This window comes from Hemitrygon akajei, chromosome 7 (genome assembly GCF_048418815.1).
Source record: "Hemitrygon akajei chromosome 7, sHemAka1.3, whole genome shotgun sequence".
Taxonomy (NCBI): Eukaryota; Metazoa; Chordata; class Chondrichthyes; order Myliobatiformes; family Dasyatidae; genus Hemitrygon; species Hemitrygon akajei.
In genome coordinates this window covers 128,034,900-128,053,759 of record NC_133130.1, presented here as the reverse complement: position 1 = coordinate 128,053,759, position 18,860 = coordinate 128,034,900, and the positions used below count along the sequence as shown (strand labels likewise).

The 18,860-nt window shown below is 41.7% G+C and overlaps 1 protein-coding gene across 7 annotated transcripts in view; it reads left to right on the top strand.

The window, feature by feature from the left end:
- The window catches only part of fbrsl1 (fibrosin-like 1), a 994,182-nt gene that overhangs the window by 466,580 nt on the left and 508,742 nt on the right, over positions 1-18,860 (top strand). For 5 of the 7 annotated variants that reach the window (XM_073051929.1, XM_073051933.1, XM_073051931.1 and 2 more), the window contains 2 exons: positions 8,020-8,100; positions 15,580-15,615. In XM_073051929.1, the coding sequence (XP_072908030.1) occupies positions 8,020-8,100; positions 15,580-15,615 (117 nt within the window). The remainder of the gene's footprint in view (positions 1-8,019; positions 8,101-15,579; positions 15,616-18,860) is intronic. The other 2 variants (XM_073051934.1, XM_073051932.1) reach the window with 1 other exon arrangement.

The following is an 18,860-nucleotide window of genomic DNA, read 5'->3' as shown; positions in this document are numbered from 1 at the left end:
GGAAATGAACCCGGTTCCCCTGTACTGTAAAGAGTTCTGCTAACCCCTACGCTACCGTGCCACCCTTCTACATTACAGATTATTATTCTCTGCTAATTTACGACATTTGGGATCAACTGAAAGGAACTTTTCTCACAGTGACATCACGATGTTTGATTGCCATTTTAATCCAATTTTTAAAAAACATGCAAATATTCATGATGTGAATTTTTAAAGCAAGAAGGGGTGTTTTCCAGTTGGCCTCAACCGTGCTCTATTTCTCAAATTAAATGAATAGATTTAACGGTTTATTTATCTTTTCCCCACCTTTTATTCTGGCATCTTCCTTCTTCCATTTCAGAACCATAAAACATCGAAACATAGAAATCTACAGCATATTAGAAGCCCTTCAGCCCACAATGTTGTGCTGACCATGTAATCTACTCTAGAAACTGCTTAGAATTTCCCAGCCACATAGACCTCTATTTTTCTAAGCCCCATATGCATATCCAGGAGTTTTTTTTTAAAGACTCTATTGTATCCGCCTCTACCACCTTTGCTGGCAGTGCATTCCGTGCACCCACCACTCTGTGTGAAAAACTTACTTCTGACAACCCCCTTGTACCTACTTCCAAGTACCTTAAAACTTTGCCCCCTCGTGTTAGCCATTTCAGCCCTGGAAAAAGCCTCTGGCTATCCACACGATCAATGCCCCTCATCATCTTATACACCTCTATCAGGTTACTCCCCTCAGTCGCTCCACGGAGAAAAGGCCAAGTTCACTCAATCTATTAGTCCTGTTGAAGGATCTTGGCCCAAAACATTGACTGTTTATTCTTTTCCATAGATGTGACCTGACCTGCTGAGCTCCTCTAGCATTTTTTTGTGTGTTGCTCTTTTATCTTCTTGCTATTTTTTCTGTTGCCCGTCGTGCTAGTAAATTATCCATTTATGTCTGCAACACACAAGATCTTGGAGAGATTCAGGGGGTCAGTTAATGTCTTTGGAGAGAAATGGACAGACTAGATGAAGGGTCTCAATCTGAAATGTCAACTGTAACCGTCTCTTCATAGATGCTGCCTGATCTTTAAAAAGTTCCTCCAGCATCTTGTGTGTTGCTTTAGATTCTACATCTGCAGTCCCTTGTGTCTCTGTTTTTGGTGTGCTTTCTTTCTGCCCGACTGCTAGCAGATATTCAGTTTAAATTCCCTCTGTAATACTATGTAAACTAGGCATGCAGGGATTATTTCCCCTCCATGAAATTTATGGAGTGGAAATAAGCTGAAGATCTTCTAGTAGTAGGTCAGAAAACAAGCAAATTACACTGAAAATAAAGATGTCAATGTTCATGTTACTTTTAAAATGTGACCTTAGCTCAGATAAATATTAATAATTCAAAACTCTTGAGGTAGAGCGCAGGATTTCTCATGTTTTCTTGCTGGTCCATATTGAAGACAAATTTTCCACATTGTAACAGTATTTCGCTGGATATGGGATGTCCTAATGTTTTAAAATGCATTGTATAAATATATTTCTCATGGTTTACCTTTCTTTTAAAATGCTATTTATTGTCACAGTTCGATCAAAGAGCTATTTCATCAGTCATTCCTTATTGTGGATACTGTTGCTGTTGAATATTTCTCTGTTGTATACTTTCTGAAGCATGAAGCTGCATTATTACAGAAGCTGGAGAGTAACCAAACACCCCCTGCACTCTTCCTGATAGTGAGCAGTAATATTTCAAACTTTCAAAGTAAATTTTATTATCAAAGTACAGATATGTCACCATATACAACCCTGAGTTTCATTTTCTTGTGGGCCTACTCAGCGAGTCTAAAGAATATCAGTGAAAGGTCAGCCAGAGTGCCGAAGACAAACTGTGAAGATGCAGATATAAATGCATAGCAATAAATAATGAGAACACTAAATAACAAGAAAAAGAGTCCTTAAAGTAAGATCATTGGTTGTGGGAACATCTCAATTAATGGGCAGGTAAGTCCCTTATGTTCAAGAGCTTGATGATTGAGGGTGATAACTGTTCTTGAACCTGGTGGTGCGAGTACTGAGGCTCTTGTGCTTTCTACCTGACGGCAGCAGTGAGAAAGGAACATGGCCTGGGTGGTGGGGATTTCTGATGATGGATATTTGCTGCTTCCTTCAGACATCCCAGAAAAACCTCCTGTGTATCCTTGTATTTTGCAGTGGATCTGTGAAAGTTGACCAATTGAATACAGTTTGTTGTCTAAGCTGTAAAAGTATTTAAAAACTAACGGTCATAAGTTTTTTCTTCTTACATGTTCTCTTTTAGCACCCACTTACAGAGGATCTAAAAGTTGCAAAAGAAGTTTGTGAACCCTTTGCAGTTACCTGGTTTTGTGCATTAATTACTTATAAGATGTGGTCTGATCTTCATTGAAGTCACAGTAATAGTCACAATAACAATAAGGTTAGAATATAAAACCAAGGATGTAACATTGAGACTTTTAAAGCATTGGTGAGGCCTCACTTGGATTATTGTGAGCAGTTTTGGGCCCCTTATTTTAGAAGGTATATGTAGGAATTGGAGAGGGTTCAAAGGGGGTTCATGAAAATGATTCCAGGATTAAATAGCTTGTCATATGAAGAGCGTTTAATGGCTCTGGGCCTGTATTCACTAGAATTCAGAAGAATGAGGGGTGACTTCATTGACACCTATCAAAGGGTGAAAGGCCTTGACAGAGTGGAAGTGGAGAGGATGTTTTATATGGTGGGAGAGTCTAAGACCAAAGGACACAGCCTCAGAATAGAAGAGCGTCTGTTCAGAATGAAGATGAGAAGGAATTTCTTTAGCCAAAGAGTGGTGATTCTTTGTTATTCTTTGCACAGGCAGCTGTGGAGGCCAAGTCTTTATGTGTATTTAAGGCAGAGGTTGAAAGATTCTTGATTGGTCAGGGTATGAAGGGATACGGAGAGAAGGCTGGAGATTGGGGTTGAGAGGAAAAATGGAACATGCCATGATGAAATGACGGAGTAGACTCAGTGGGCAAATGGACTAATTTTGCTCCTATATCTTATGGTCTTATGGTCTAATTGACAAGCACAATCTGCCTAAATTAATAACACACAAACAATTGTACTTCTTCTCGTCAGTACTGTGTACCCTATTTAAACAATCACGGTCTAGGTTCAAAAAAGTATGTGAACCTCTGGGGTAATGCGTTTTACAAAAGCTATTTGGAGTCAGGTGTTCCAATCAATGAGATGAGATTGGAGGTATGGGTTGTAGAGGTGCCCTGCCCTAAATAAAAGTCACACAAAGTCAGGGTACTGACAGAGCCTGCTCTTTGCAAGAAAGATCTTGTTTGCGTGCACTATGCCTCGATCAAAACAACTTTCAGAGGACTCTAGAAGAATAATTGTACAGATGCACAAAGCTGGAAAATGCTACAAAAATATTTCTAAAGACCTGAGTGTTCATCAGTCCACAGTAAGAGAAACTATCTACAAATGGAGGAAACTCAATACTGTTGCTACGCTCCCTAGGAGTGAGCACCCTGCAAAGATCACACCAAGAGCACAGAGTGCTGAAAGAGGTGAAAAATAACCCAAGGGTAACAGCAAAAGACCCTCAGAAATCTCGAGAACTTGCTAAAAGTTTTAGTTCATGTGTCCACTAATAGAAAAACACTGAACAAAATAGTGTTCATGGAAGGAAACCATGGCTGTCCAATAAAAACATTGCTGCACATCTCAAGTCAAGTCAGGTCAAGTCAAATTGACCAAAGTGCTGTACAAACCATAACAGGTAGCTAAAATCACACATACAAGAAACACAGATATAAACAACAAGGCACTCAGCTTATAGGCACAAAATAAACAACACGTGAGCCTAGGCACAAGCCAAAAATCAGCCACATCAGGAAGATTCAAACACTAGTGAATAAAGGTAAGTGTTGAACCTGAATTTATAAGAGTTGATGGAGGGGGCAGATCTGATGGGGGAGGGGAGTGCTGTTCCACAGTTGTAGGGGCTGCAACAGCAAAGGTGCGATCACCCCTGAGCTTAAGTTTAGACTATGGGACAGCCAGGAGCCCCAAGTCAGCCGACCTGAGGGACCTGGAAGTAAAATAAGGGGTTAGAAGGTCTGTGATATAGGAGGGGGCCAGCCCATAAACAAACAGGCAAACCTTAAAATTAATTCTAAGCTGTACTGGTAGCCAGTGGAGGGAGGCCAGAATGGGAGTAATATGGTCCCTCTTCCAGGCACCTGTCAGGAGCCATGCTGTGGTGTTCTGGACCAGTTGTAGGCGAGACAGGGATGACTGATTAATCCTCGTTTACCGGGAATTGAAATCGTCCAAGCGGGAGGATATAAGGGCTTGGATAACTTTCTCGAGATCTTTGAAAGGGAGAAATGGCTTGATTTTGGCAATAGTACGAAGCTGGAAAAAACTGGATTTTACTACTGCATTAACTTGCTTGTCAAGCTTAAAGGCGGAACCAAATATCACACCAAGGTTTTTGACATGGGGTTTGACAAAGATGGACAGGTTACCAAGACTGTTGGTAATCACTTTGATGGAGTCAGGGGGGCCAAATAGAACAACTTCAGACTTGCCTTCATTCAGCTGTAGGATGTTTTGTGCCATCCAACACTTTATGTCCTCAAGGCGGTTCATGAGTCTGACTAGATTTGCCAAAATGTTCAACCTTTGTCTCATCTGTCCACAGAATATTGTGCCAGTAGCATTGTGGAACATACAGGTGGTCTTTTGCAAACTTAGACTGGTTCACATCCTACCTCAAAAATAGAAGCTTCTCCGTCAACATAGGCAAAGGGAGATAAAGCTGTGTGTCGTCAGCATAACAATGGAAGGAAATGTCGTGTCTTTGAATGATTTGGCCAAGGGGAAGCATGTATATAGAGAAAAGAATGGAACCTAGAATGGAACCTTGTGGGATGCCGCTGGAGAAACTAGCTGGGGAAGAGGAAAATTTGCCATTGTTGACGGAGAAGCTTCTATTTTTGAGGTAGGATGTGAACCAGTTCATGTTTGCAGAAGACCACCTGTATGTTCCCCAATGCTACTGGGACAATATTCTGTGGACCGATGAGACAAAGGCTGAACATTTTGGCAGAAATGCACATAGTGATGTTTGGAGGAAAAAGGACACTGTACACCAACGCCAAAACCTTATCCCAATTGTGAAATACGGTGAAAGGAGCATCATGGTTTGGACTACTTTGCTGCCTCAGTGCCTGGACTGCTTGTAATTGTTGAGGGAACAATGAATTCAAAATTGTATCAAGACATTTTACAGGAGAATGTCAGGGTAGTGGTCCGTCACCTGAAACTTAATAGAAGTTGGATGATGCAACAAGACAATGATCCGAGAGACAAGCGTCAATCACCACAGAATGGTTTAAAAAAGAAAATTGTGTTTTGGAATGATCAAGTCAGAGTCCAGATCTTAACCTAATTGAGATGCTGTGGCATGACCTGAAGAGGGCTGTTCATGCAATGTATCCCAGAAATATTGATGAACTGAAACAGCTTTGAATGGAAGAATGGTCTAAAATTCCTCCTTGCCATTGTACAACACTGATCAGCAGCTACAGGAAACGTTTGGTAGAGGTTATTGCTACTAAAGGAGGTTCTACCAGTTATTAAGTACAAGGGTTCACATACTTTTTCCAGCCTGGACTGTGAATGATTAAACAATATGTTCAATAAAGACATGAAAAGTACAATTGTTTGTGTGTTATTAGTTTAGGCAGATTGTATTTGTCTATTATTGTGACTTAGATGAAGATCAGAATACACTTTATGTGTAATTTATGCAGAAAACCAGGTAATTACAAAGGGTTCACAAACTTATTCTTGCAACTGTACACTATGATACCATGATATACATTGTCCATTAATTAAAATTTGTGTCTGCACCACAGCCATCAACGCTATAATCAGAAATCTTACTCTGTGTGCAGCAGAATCCCTTTCAACAGTTGATTTGAACAAAAGCTTTTCATTGAGTTTGATAATTATTACAGGTTCTCTAAAGAGAAAAAAATATTCCTTCCCTATATATTCACAGAAGCATAAGTAGCTTGTTGCACAAAAGCACAGTCTCTATACATTCTGCTGCAAACCTGCTGGGGTTGTCTATTATAGCTGGTGCTCCTGATACAGCCGCCTCTATATTGCTGAGACCCATCTTAAATTCAGGGATCACTTCATCAAACACCTCTGCACCATCCACCACAAGTAGGAATTCCTGCTGGCCAAACATTTTAATTCCGATTCCCATTCCCATAACAACATGTTGATCCATTGCCTCCCTATATGCCAAGGTGAGGCCACCTCAAGGGTGAAGGGGCAACACCTTATATTCTCCAACCTGATGGCATGAGTATTAATTTCTCCTTCCATCAGAAATTACCCCCTCCCTATTCCCCACTCTGACTGTACACCTCTTCTCAGCTGCCTATCACCTTCCCCTGGCTCTCCTCCTTCCCTTTCCACTATGGCCCACTCACTTCTCCTGTGAGATTCCTTCTTCTCCAACCCTTGACTTATCCCATTCACCTGGCTTCACCTATCACTTTCCAGCTAGCTTCCTTCTCCTCCCCTTTCTATTCTGGCATCTTCCCCTTCCTTCTCAGTCCTGAAGAAAGGTCTCGGCCCAAAACGTCAACTACTTATTCATTTCCATAGATGCTGCCTGACCTGCTGATAGCCCCCAATGTTTTGTGTGTGTTACTTTCAATCTCTATACAATTTAGTATGTCGTATCAAACATGACCAGAACTCTGTTATCAAAAGCTTGAAAACTAAACTTTTTGGAGCTGCTTGCACATTGTAGATGTTTAGTGAGATTCCAGGAAGCTAATTTTCAAAACCCTGACCTAACAAGCACTCTGAAATCTGGTGTTGTGACATTGGTACAATATCATTATTATGTCTCAAGAATAAAAATGCTAGATTCAGGACTATAAACATGCACTTATATCTTTGAAATGAATATGCTCCAAAATTCCAAATATAAAAAGGTTGCTTCCTGAGTGCTTTTGTGTATATCTTATGGAATTTGATCTGCTGATCATGAAAATCACCCTATCATTTTTCTAACTCACCTATATTTATTATTTCAATTCATAATTAAAATCAGAATAACTGATGCCAAGATTAAGGAAGGCGTTTTTGTTGGTCCACAAATCAAACAGGTCATCAGTGACAGGCAATTTATAGAACTTGTAGTGGGACCGGAGAAAATCACATGGAAGGCATTCAAGGATATTGTTGAAAATTCTCTTGGCAACTACAGAGCACCAAACTACGTAGAGCCACCTGACAACATGCCTTCAAGCTCACAAAACCATGAAGTGCACCATGTCGCTAAAAATTAATTTCTGCATTCCCATTTAGACTTCTTGGTGTTGTCAGTGACACCAGGACATTGCGGTCACGGAGAAACTGTATCAAGCAACTGGAATCCATCAATGCTGGCAGATTATTGTTGGACACTTAAGTGAGAAGCCTCAGACACAGAGTACAAACGAAAATCATCAACAAAATATTTTTCGCTTAGTTGAACTACTGCAATTAAACACAGTAAAAGTTTATTTCTTGTTTATCCAAATTCCTACATGATACAAGTAGTCTGAAATTATATTGTGTTCAGCTTCAAGTGGTCTATCATAAATTAAATAAAATCTGAAGAAGCAACACTTCCAAAAAAAATTGCTTGTGCAGTGTTAGTTAAGTTCACAGGAAAATGTGTACAAGCTGGATATTGTATTTTGTTTTATTATGTCTAATAAAATGTTCACACAGCTCCTCAAACAATCTGTGCTAACAGCCAAGGACTACTTTAAGCATGTTTCTAAAAATGATTGTAGTTGTTCCTATGAACAATTAACATTAAAGAATGTCATTTGCACTCCTGCGCTATGAACTACAACCACATTTCAGTATTTGCAGAATAATTTCTAGAATACTGTGAGATAACATATTGTCCCAATCTGTTCATACTTCTAATTCTACTTTATAATATTTCAGATATCTTGCACAAAAGATGTACGAATTTCGAAAGCTGAACAGGCCTTCAATACTCAAAGGGTTAATCCTCCAACCAAACAAGTGAATATCCTTTTTTTTTGTTTGCTTTTTCTGAATGTGCAGGACATTTAACTTTTTGGAGGATTATTGTAACATTTCAATGTGCAGTGCATCATTAGAAGTATCAGTTTGAAAATGCCAAGGAGTATCCCTAAAAGTAAAAAAAGACTCCATGGTCCTGAAACTTGAATAATTATTCTTTAAGTATATTGGTCCCTTTGATCCTTTGCTAAGAATAAATTGGGACTTGTTTGCAAGAAATGTAGCAGTAGATTTTTATTGCCTTAAAGAAATTATTTGGTGTTCTGCCCGTGCTGTCAAAAAGGTTCTTGAAATTGTCATATCATATTACATTGAGGGCGTTGTTGGCACTGTGAGAAGTTTATTTCTCAAACCAAATATATGAGGAATCTGGGGATATTTCTAAACTTACCTCAGATGTGGTTGAAAATTGCATTGGTGTTTCTGCGCAAGGAAAGGGGGTGGGAGGGGGTAAATGCAATCTTAATTTATTTCCCCGTTAGTTTTAGTTGAGGACCAGGCTTTTCTCAACTAATGAAAGGTGGCTCTGTTTGGACTCTGTGATTGCTTTGTTAGGTGCTTTGTATGGCTTTCATGCCCAATATCAGTGCACAAAACCAACAGTGTATGCTCCCAAAATGAGATTTTCTTTATCGTTTATTTTACTGTGGCATAATTGGGACTTAGCAGCATATTAAGAGTCTGATAAGTGACATTTGTATTCTGTTGTTGTGACCCAGGGGAAGCAGGGAGCATTTCTGCCTTCTCTTTTATTTGTCATACTAATCCCTTTGATGTTCATGCTGCTATAGAGTTCTAAATAGAGCCATACACAATGGTTAAAAGGGTTTTTGCTGTTTCTTGACCCGTCAGCTTAAGAACTTGCCGTTTTTTAGTAAATTGAATGGATCTCCTTCATTATCATTTAAATGAGCCCCCATATCCTTCCAAATGCTTAAATTTCAATGTGGTTCTAAAGCTGTGATAATTTGAAATATTCATTCCCTCAAGGGTAACATTTCAGAGGCACTGAATGCCATTGTTACATGTTCTCATATTTTTCTGGGCGAGATGGGAAAATAGACTGGTAATTGTCTGCTGAGCCTCTAGAATGGGTGCTCCAGTTAGTCGAGACATTGGCTCTAATTGTCATGGGGGGGTACTGCTGATGAATCATGTTGTATGCATGCAGCAGCCATGGCCAAATTGAGTGATATAGCCAGAGCTATGTGCAAATTGGCAATTATTAGCACAACAGAAAGGCTGGCAGGTGTAGAATGCCTTCCGAGGTTTTGATTGGAAAAGGAAATAGCAAAATTTATGTGATGAAGGCTAGTTGATTAGGGCTGATGAAGCAAGTATGGCTGGCTAGCTCAGAAACCTGACTCAAGTGGAGATGTACCGATTATTGGAATATTTGATTAAATTTGCATTACTGCACTGGTCGATTATTAATTTCATAGCTGAATACTCTTTCAGCTACCACGTCTGCTAAAGAGCCAATGATTAGTGCCTGTCTCTCATTGGAAAATGTTTCTTCAGCACTTCTCTGCAGCTTTTCTATCACTCGCGGTAATTTTTGTCACAGTTTATCAAAAAACAGATGGTCACTCTTGGCTTAAATCCATTGGATTTAAGGTAGTGTGTGCTTTGTTCTAGACAGTGGTTGTGGAAATATGAAGGTGTTACAATACATGGTAATATGCCAACAGACCTATCCTGTGCTTTGCATATTTGATGATATGCATGCTTTAACTAATCCTATCCTTACCCAGAATTCTTATATTTATTTATTGAGATACAGCATGATTGCCTCCCACATTCCAAAGGAGCACTGAGAAGGTTAATTGGTCATTGTAAATTGTGTCATGATTGCGCTAGGGTTAAATTGGGGTAGCTGAGCAGTGCAGTTCGAAGAGCCTATTCTGCACTGTATCTTTAAATAAATAAATTCATGGATGACACTGTTAAAAGAAGAAGAAGCTGCTCATCTCTATCTCAAATAGATGATCTCTTCCTCTGAAACAATGTCCCCTTGTTGTAGAATTCCCCTCAAGGAGAAACACGGCTGTAGCATCTATCTCTTCAAGCCTTCTTAAGTTTCTGTTTCTCAATTTTCACTGGGTATTTGCCTTGAAGGATGAAAATGGGTCAAGTGGTCTTTCTGATCTGAATTTTGTTGATGTCATGATGATGGCACTACCTATATTGCCAAACTGTCTACAACTTCCAGAAATGTGTAGGGGTGAGATCCCTCCTCACTATCACTGAAGCCTGTCATCAGCCAAATCTATCCATTCCATAGTGTAGAACAACACACACAAAATGTTGGTGGAACACAGCAGGCTAGGCAGCATCTATAAGGAGAAGCACTGTAGACGTTTCGGGCCGAGACCCTTCGTCAGGACTAACCGAAAGGAAAGATAGTATGAGATTTGAAAGTAGTGGGGCGAGGGGGAAATGCAAAATGATAGGAGAAGACCGGAGGGGGTGGGATGAAGCTAAGAGCCGGAAAGGTGATTGGCAAAAGTGATACAGAGCTGGAGAAGGGAAAGGATCATGGGACGGGAGGCCTGGGGAGAATGAAAGGGGGAGGGGGGGAAGCATCAGAGGGAGATGGAGAACAGGCAAACAACTAAATATGTCAGAGATGGGGTAAGAAGGGGAGAGGGGCATTAACGGAAGTTAGAGAAGTCGATGTTCATGCCATCAGGTTGGAGGCTACCAGCCGGTATATAAGGTGTTGCTCCTCCAACCTGAGTTTGGATTCATTTTGACAATAGAGGAGGCCATGGATAGACATAGCAGAATGGGAATGGGACGTGGAATTAAAATGTGTGGCCACTGGGAGATCCTGCTTTCTCTGGCGGACCGAGCATAGGTGTTCAGTGAAATGGTCTCCCAGTCTGCGTCGAGTCTCACCAACATATAAAAGGCCACACCAGGAGCACCGGACGCAGTATACCACACCAGCCGACTCACAGGTGAAGTGTTGCCTCACCTGGAAGGACTGTCTGGGGCCCTGAATGGTGGTGAGGGAGGAAGTGTAAGGGCAGGTGTAGCACTTGTTCTGCTTATAAGGATAAGTGCCAGGAGGGAGATCGGTGGGAAAGGATGGGGGGGGGGGGGGAGACGAGTAGACAAGGGAGTCGCGTAGGGAGCGATCCCTGCGGAAAGCAAAAGGGGGGGGGAGGAAAGATGTGCTTGGTAGTGGGATCCCGTTGCAGGTGGCGGAAGTTAGGGAGAATTATACGTTGGGCCTGGAGGCTGGTGGGGTGGTAGGTGAGGACAAGGGGAACCCTATCCCGAGTGGGGTGGCGGGCTTAAAAAAGGAAGACTATTCCTCTTCCCAGCCTGTCTCTTGCAAAACTGCTATCCCCTTCTCACAATTCCTCCGTCTCTCCATCTGCTCTCAGGATGAGGCTTTTCATTCCAGGATGAAGGAGATGTCTTCCTTTTTTAAACAAAGGGGCTTCCCTTCTTCCACCATCAACTCTCCTCTCAAACGCATCTCTCCCATTTCCCGCACATCTGCCCTCACCCCATCCGCCCGCCACCCCACTCGGGATAGGGTTCCCCTTGTCCTCACCTACCACCCCACCAGCCTCCAGGTCCAACGTATAATTCTGCCACCTGCAACAGGATCCCACTACCAAGCACATCTTTCCCTCCCCCCCCCTCTTTCTGCTTTCCGCAGGGATCGCTCCCTACGGGACTCCCTAGTCCACTCGTCCCCCCCCCCCCCCCCATCCCTTCCCACCGATCTCCCTCCTGGCACTTATTCTTGTAAGCGGAACAAGTGCTACACCTGCCCTTACACTTCCTCCCTCACCACCATTCAGGGCCCCAGACAGTCCTTCCAGGTGAGGCAACACTTCACCTGTGAGTCGACTGGTGTGGTATACTGCGTCCGGTGCTCCCGGTGTGGCCTTTTATATATTGGTGAGACCCGACGCAGACTGGGAGACCATTTCGCTGAACACCTACGCTCAGTCCGCCAGAGAAAGCAGGATCTCCCAGTGGCCACACATTTTAATTCCACGTCCCATTCCCATTCTGATATGTCTATCCATGGCCTCCTCTACTGTCAAAATGAATCCAAACTCAGGTTGCAGGAGCAACACCTTAGATACCGGCTGGGTAGCCTCCATCCTGATGGCATGAACATTGACTTTTCTAACTTCCGTTAATGCCCCTCCTCCCCTTCTTACCCCATCCCTGACATATTTAGTTGTTTGGTTTTTTTCTCTCTCTCTGCCCATCACTCTGCCTGTTCTCTATCTCCCTCTGGTGCTTCCCCCCCTCCCCCTTTCATTCTCCCCAGGCCTCCCGTCCCATGATCCTTTCCCTTCTCCAGCTCTGTATCACTTTTGCCAATCACCTTTCCGGCTCTTAGCTTCATCCCACCCCCTCTGGTCTTCTCCTATCATTTTGCATTTCCCCCTCGCCCCACTACTTTCAAATCTCATACTATCTTTCCTTTCAGTTAGTCCTGACGAAGGGTCTCGGCCCGAAACATTGACAGTGCTTCTCCTTATAGATGCTGCCTAGCCTGTGGTGTTCCACCAGCATTTGCTGTGCATTGTTTGAATTTCCAGCATCTGCAGATTTCCTCGTGTTTTCCCCCTAGTGTGGAACACTGGATTCAACCAGTGGTATGAGAGATGACAACATCCCGGATGCAGTACCGAAGATTTGTTCTACAGACTAGCTGTAGCCTCTAGCTACAACATTCTGTTAGTTTCAACAATGGCATCTACCCAATGGTATGGAAAACTCACAAAAGGCAGGACAGCATGGTAGCATAGTGGTGAGCGTAATGCTTTACAGTACAGGCGACCTGGGACAAATTCCCGTCACCGCTGCCTGTAAGGAGTTTGGGTGTCTTCCCCGTGACCGTGTGGGTTTCTTCTGGGTGCTCTAGTTCCCTCACACAGTCCGAAGACGTTGTCCTGTGGTTAGGCTCAGAGTAAATTGGGGGAATTGCTGGGCGGTGCGGCTCAAAGGGCTGAAAAGGCCTATTCTGCGCTGTAGTTCAATAAATAAATAAATATTGTCAAGCAATCTATTGTCAGTCATCAGCAATATGAGGGGAGATATGATGGAAGCAGCCACCAGTCTTAGTTAACCTGTTTACCAGTGTTCAAGTTGGGTTTTGACTGAACCAATCAGCTCCAGCACTAATCATGACTATGGTCCTGACATAGGGCGCAGTGACGCAGCAGTAGCGGGTGCCACAGTAGCGTAGCAGTTCGTGTGGTGGTATTGCAGCTCAGGGTGATGGAATTCAGTTTTGATGTCATCTGTAAGGAGTTTGTATATCCTCCCCTGTGCATTTCCTCCGAGTGCTTTGGTTTCCTTCTGCAGTCCAAAGTTGAACCAGTTGGTAGGTTAATTGGTCATTATAAATTGTTCTGTGATTCGGCTAGGATTAAATCAGGGGCTTGCTGGAGGAGCAGCTTGAAGGTCCTGAAGGCCAGTGCTATGGGATTTGAATAAAATAAACTGAATTTCAGTGGTGGGGTGAAAGTGACTTCCCATGTAATCAAACTGGCATTTGATTACCATTGAGGATCCATGGCAATACAGAACAGTCTGGCCTTCAGAGGAAACCCCCCAAGGGTTGGAGTCATGCCTTGAATAAAGGCAGATGGTAGTGATTGTTGGAGGCCCATCATTCCATTCTGAGTACTTCACTGCTACCCAGGGAGTGGAGAATCCGTGGGATTCATTGCTACAGGTGACTGTGGAGGTCAGGTCATTGGGTATATTTAAAGCAGAGGTTGATAGATTCTTGATTGGTCAGGGCATGAAGGGGTGTGGGGAAAAGGCAGGAGACTGGAGCTGAGAAGGAAAATGGATCAGCCATGATGAAATAGCGAGGCAAACTCGATGGGCCAAATGACCTAATTTGCTCCTATATCTTATGATCTTAATATTTTCTCAACAACTATTGATGCAGCACCTTATTAAATTTCTTCTGAAAATCTACAATATACGTACTACATTTACTCGGTCTCCTTTCTCCAAAGCCCTTGTGTTGGTGTTCACAGTGACCTTTATTGTTGTTTGAATGGCTAGGTGATAACAGTTCTATTTGCCATTGAGATTTGTGCTACTGCTAAAAATAGTAAATTATTTTCAATGTTTTCTTAAAAATTAATTTCTAAAATGTGTATTGACATTTCACATCTGCTTTTAAGTCTATAATGTTTTATAAAGTATTTGTTGTTAGATCAAAATTGTGCTTTTTCTGTTTCTTGTTTGCTTATTCTGAGAATTATTAAATAAGATTCACTGGTCAGCCAAATTCCTGGAAGGCTATAGTCTATTTGAACTGAACACCGATAGCAGTTAACAGTGGAAAAGGGGAAGTTCCACCACAGATTGCTTAATCTCTGTTGACAGATTACTTTGAGGTTAGTGGCAAGTGCCATTGCTTTGCCACTAACCACAAATTTAAGATCTATAACAATGCATACCATAGATGACCTATTGCAGTATAGAATGAAGCCATCACATTTCGAGACCCATGATTTTAATTGATTGGTTGCAAAACTAATTTATATAAGGTCACCCACTCTTGGGTTGAACTCCCCAGTTCCAGATATTTAAACAGTGTAGTCATTTACAAAATTCAAGGATTCAAAGAACACTTATTATCAAAGTACATATTAATTATACAGCCTTGAGATTTGTCTGCTTACAGACAGCCACAAAGCAAGAAATCCAAAAGGACTCAATTAAAAAAAAGACACAGCATCAACGCGCAGAGAAAGAGGAAAAAAACACAAATCGTGCTAACAATAGAAGCGAGTAACAGCATTCTGAATTAGACTGAGTCCATAGGCCCAAATCCCTGGGGCAGCCAGATAAGGTCCATAGCCTCGGTCTCAGTTCATCATATACTAGGGCGAATCGCCATGAAGCTCACAGACACAAAGCGTGTTTCACAGCTTCAGCGCCACAGAGAGGAATGAACATCACATGAGAGTGAGCAAAATCAACATCCTGCCTTTCCATTCTATCTGGGCCAGCAGTTAAATCATCCAAACACCAAGTCGTCCCTCGCACTAGGGCCTGGGCCCTGCTGCAGTCTTGCACTCTGGACCTAGACCTCGCTGCCCAGGCCAAAGCCATTCTTGACCTCTCCAAATAGGCTTGGTGTTGATATTGGTTGATCCAACAATTTTTGCTCATATTAAACCTTTAGCATAGTAAACATGCCCAAGCACTTCATAAAATGTTGAGTTCAGTTTATAATCAGAGGTCCCAAACACAAAGGGTAAAAACATGAAACAATACAGTAATTACAAATGGAGTCAGGTCTACTAACAAGTAATGCACTGTTGTTTGGCTACCTACTAGTCTCCACAATCAGATTCACTGTTATACCAAAGGCCTGTTGCCAGGTGCTGATTAAAACTATAACAGTTCAAAGCAAAATCTAATCCATTTCCCCCTTTCTTTCCCCTACAGAGTTCTGCTCATTCGTTCTCAGGACGTGGATACTCTGTAAGTCATTGCAAATCTTCCACTGTCATATACACTAATTCTCGTGGGTAATGGTGTTCTGTTTCACAGCTAATTGCTTGTATTGCAGCATTGGTCTTCCAGGAGGGGATTTCATTGTGATAATGGTGATGTTGTTTCCTTCTTAGTTTACGGAAGATCTGTAAATTTGAAGAAACTAGAATTTAGCCAGGCTCAGCTTATTTTACTTGCTCTTCTTGGGTTCTTTTACCAGTTTGAACTATGTTAGGTTTTCAACCATTTGTGTGTGATGGTCTTTTTATATTAAGATGTATGCCAAAACTTAAAGTTTTAAGGAATGCAAATATTAGATTTTTGTATATTTACTAAACTAGCCAAAGTATTTGTAATGTACTATTTCTTTTTGTGGTACATAAAAATGACATTTCTATACAAATAAGGAAGAATAAGGAACCTCAAGGTGGAGGAGCAACACATCGTATTCTGTCTGAATAGCCTCCAGCTTGATGACATGAATATCAATTTCTCCTTGCAGTTAAAAAATTCCATCCCCCTCCCCTCTTCCTCTATTCCCCACTTCTTCTCACCTGCCTATCAACTCCCCCTGGGTTTTCACCGCCTCTTGTTTCTCCTATGGTTCTCTCTCCTCACCTGTCAAATTCCTTCATCTTCAACCCTTTACCCTTCTACCCACCTGGCTTCCCTTATCACCTTCTAGCTAGCCTCCTTCTCAGCCCTGAAGAAATGTCTTGGCTGGAAATGCCGACTGTTTATTCCTTTCCATAGATGCTACCTGACCCGCTGAATTCCTCCAGCATTTTGTGTGTCACAAACACAAGATAATCTGCAGATACTGGGAATCTGAAGCAACACACACAAAATGCTGGAGTAACTCGTCAGGCCAGGCAGTATCTATGGAAACATTCTGGCCCAAGATTCAGGACTGAGACGGAAGGGGGGAGATGCTTGAATTAAAAGGTGGGAGGAGAAAAAGAGTGTGTGATTTGGATTTGCAGGCTTTCTAATTTTTTAAAAATGTGTTGGCCTTTTATTTCTGAATCAGTCAGCTGCTGCTGTTAATCGCCAGTGCTTGGATCCAGTATGGCTCTTCGTCATGTTTTTCAGCAAGAAGATTTGAGAGTGCTGTTTGAAAGTAACACTTTGACAGCATCTATGATGTATATGGAAATAACACCTAATTAAAGCTGTGCATAGCCGAGATTGTAGGATGTGGGTCAGCCTACGTCCATGTAACAAAACACAACTGTTCTGTCTGCAGAAAGCTTTTTGCTTAATGTTAGAGCTCAGCAAAGACAGGCAATTGATATTTTTCAATTATTTCGGTATACTTTTTGTATTCAGTGCTGAATATCTGTTGTTTTCAGGATGTGATATTAGTATTTCAGCAGGATCTTGTTTAAATATAATTCATGGAAAAAATAACAACATCGCACAACAATATATGTCAAGTCACGTTTGCTGTCATTTAACTATGTATAAGTATACCGTCAAATGAGACGTTTCTCTGGACCAGGGAGTAAAGCACAGTGGTATACATAACATACATATAACACAGAATAACTTAGGAAAGTAAGTATAAAATCTACAGATGAATTACGCATAATAAACAAGGTAAAGTGCATAAATTAAATATTGTAAGATACAGAATGGAGTAACTGGTGACGTTTTGAATACGATGCAGCAGGGAGTTCAGAAGCTTAATGTCCTGAGGGAAGAAGCTGTTTTCCATCCTGACCGTTCTTGTCTTTATGCATCGGAGTCTGCTGCCTAAAGGTAGAAAGTCAAAGAGGATGCTGGATGGATGGGTGGGATCCTTGATGATACTAAGGGCCCAAATGGATGTCCCCAGTGGCTGGTAAGGAGACCCCTATGATCCACTCAGCCATTCTCACAGTCCTTTGTAGGGACTTCCAGTCTGATGCTTGGCTACTCCCATACCAGATGGAGATTTTTTTTATTAAACAAAATATACTTTATTCAAAAATAAAATTATGTACAATAAACCATACAATGACTCTCAATCCTTTACAAATATTTCCATTACGGTCTTTGCATTTCCACACTTTTTGCCACCCAGGTGGCACTCTGTTATTTCATATTTACAGACCCTTGTTGAGGGGTATACACCCCGCCTCCCTGCCCCTTAACTCCCGTGGGAGAAGAACCCTAGACTGTGGTCCTTCCCCACCAGGCCCTTGTGGTGGCTGCACCAAGTTTCAGTGTGTTCCTCAGCACATACTCCTGCAGCCGAGAATGTGCCCATACCAGATGGAGATTTTTTCTTATTAAACAAAATATACTTTATTCCAAAATAAAATTATATACAATAAACCATTCAATGACTCTCAGTCCTTTACAAATGTTTCCATTACAGTTTTTACATTTCCACACTGTTTGCCACCCAGGTGGCACTCTGTTATTTCATATTTACATACACTTGTTGAGGGGTATACACCCCGCCCATACAACTTGTCAAGGCGCTCTCAGTGATGTTTCTGCTAAAATTAAGTTAGATGGGTTGGGGAGGCTTGCTTGCCCTAATCTCCTTAAATTTGTCATGTGATAAAGCTATTGTTGAATTGCAATTAACTCATAATGAGATTAAAATCTCAGTAGCATTTTCTTCATTATGCATAAATTAATATGTGTACTGATTGAATGTATTGACAAGAGCTGCTAGTATGTTAATATTACGGATCTTGTATGCTTTGTTGAAAGCAAGGAATTGTGTGGAGCGATTAACAGTCTGAAACAGGCCTCAAGGCCGTTGTTCATCCCACAGATAGTTGCTTGAATTTGTCGGATTTTCTTAATTATCACTTAAATCACACAACATCATGTTTTCTTCACTTTGACCACAGTATTCTTTTCAAAACATAGTTCTGTTTCAGTAATGTCTTCATAATCATTAAAGTTCAATGTGCCATCTCATTTTTAGAATCATAGAGTCATAGGATGTACAGCACAGAAACAGGCCCTTCAGCCCATCTGGTCCATGCCAAAACCATTTAAGCTACCTACTCTCATCGACGTGCACTGGGACCATAGCCCTCCATACCCCTACCATCCATGTACCTATTCAAACTTTGCTTAAACGTTGTGCTGGCAGATTATTCCACACTCTCATAATCCTCTGAGTGAAGAAGTTTCCCCTCATGTTCCTCTTAAACCTTTCACCCTTAACCAATACCTGTGGTTGTAGTCCCATCCAACCACAGTAGAAAGATCATTCCATCCACACAAAC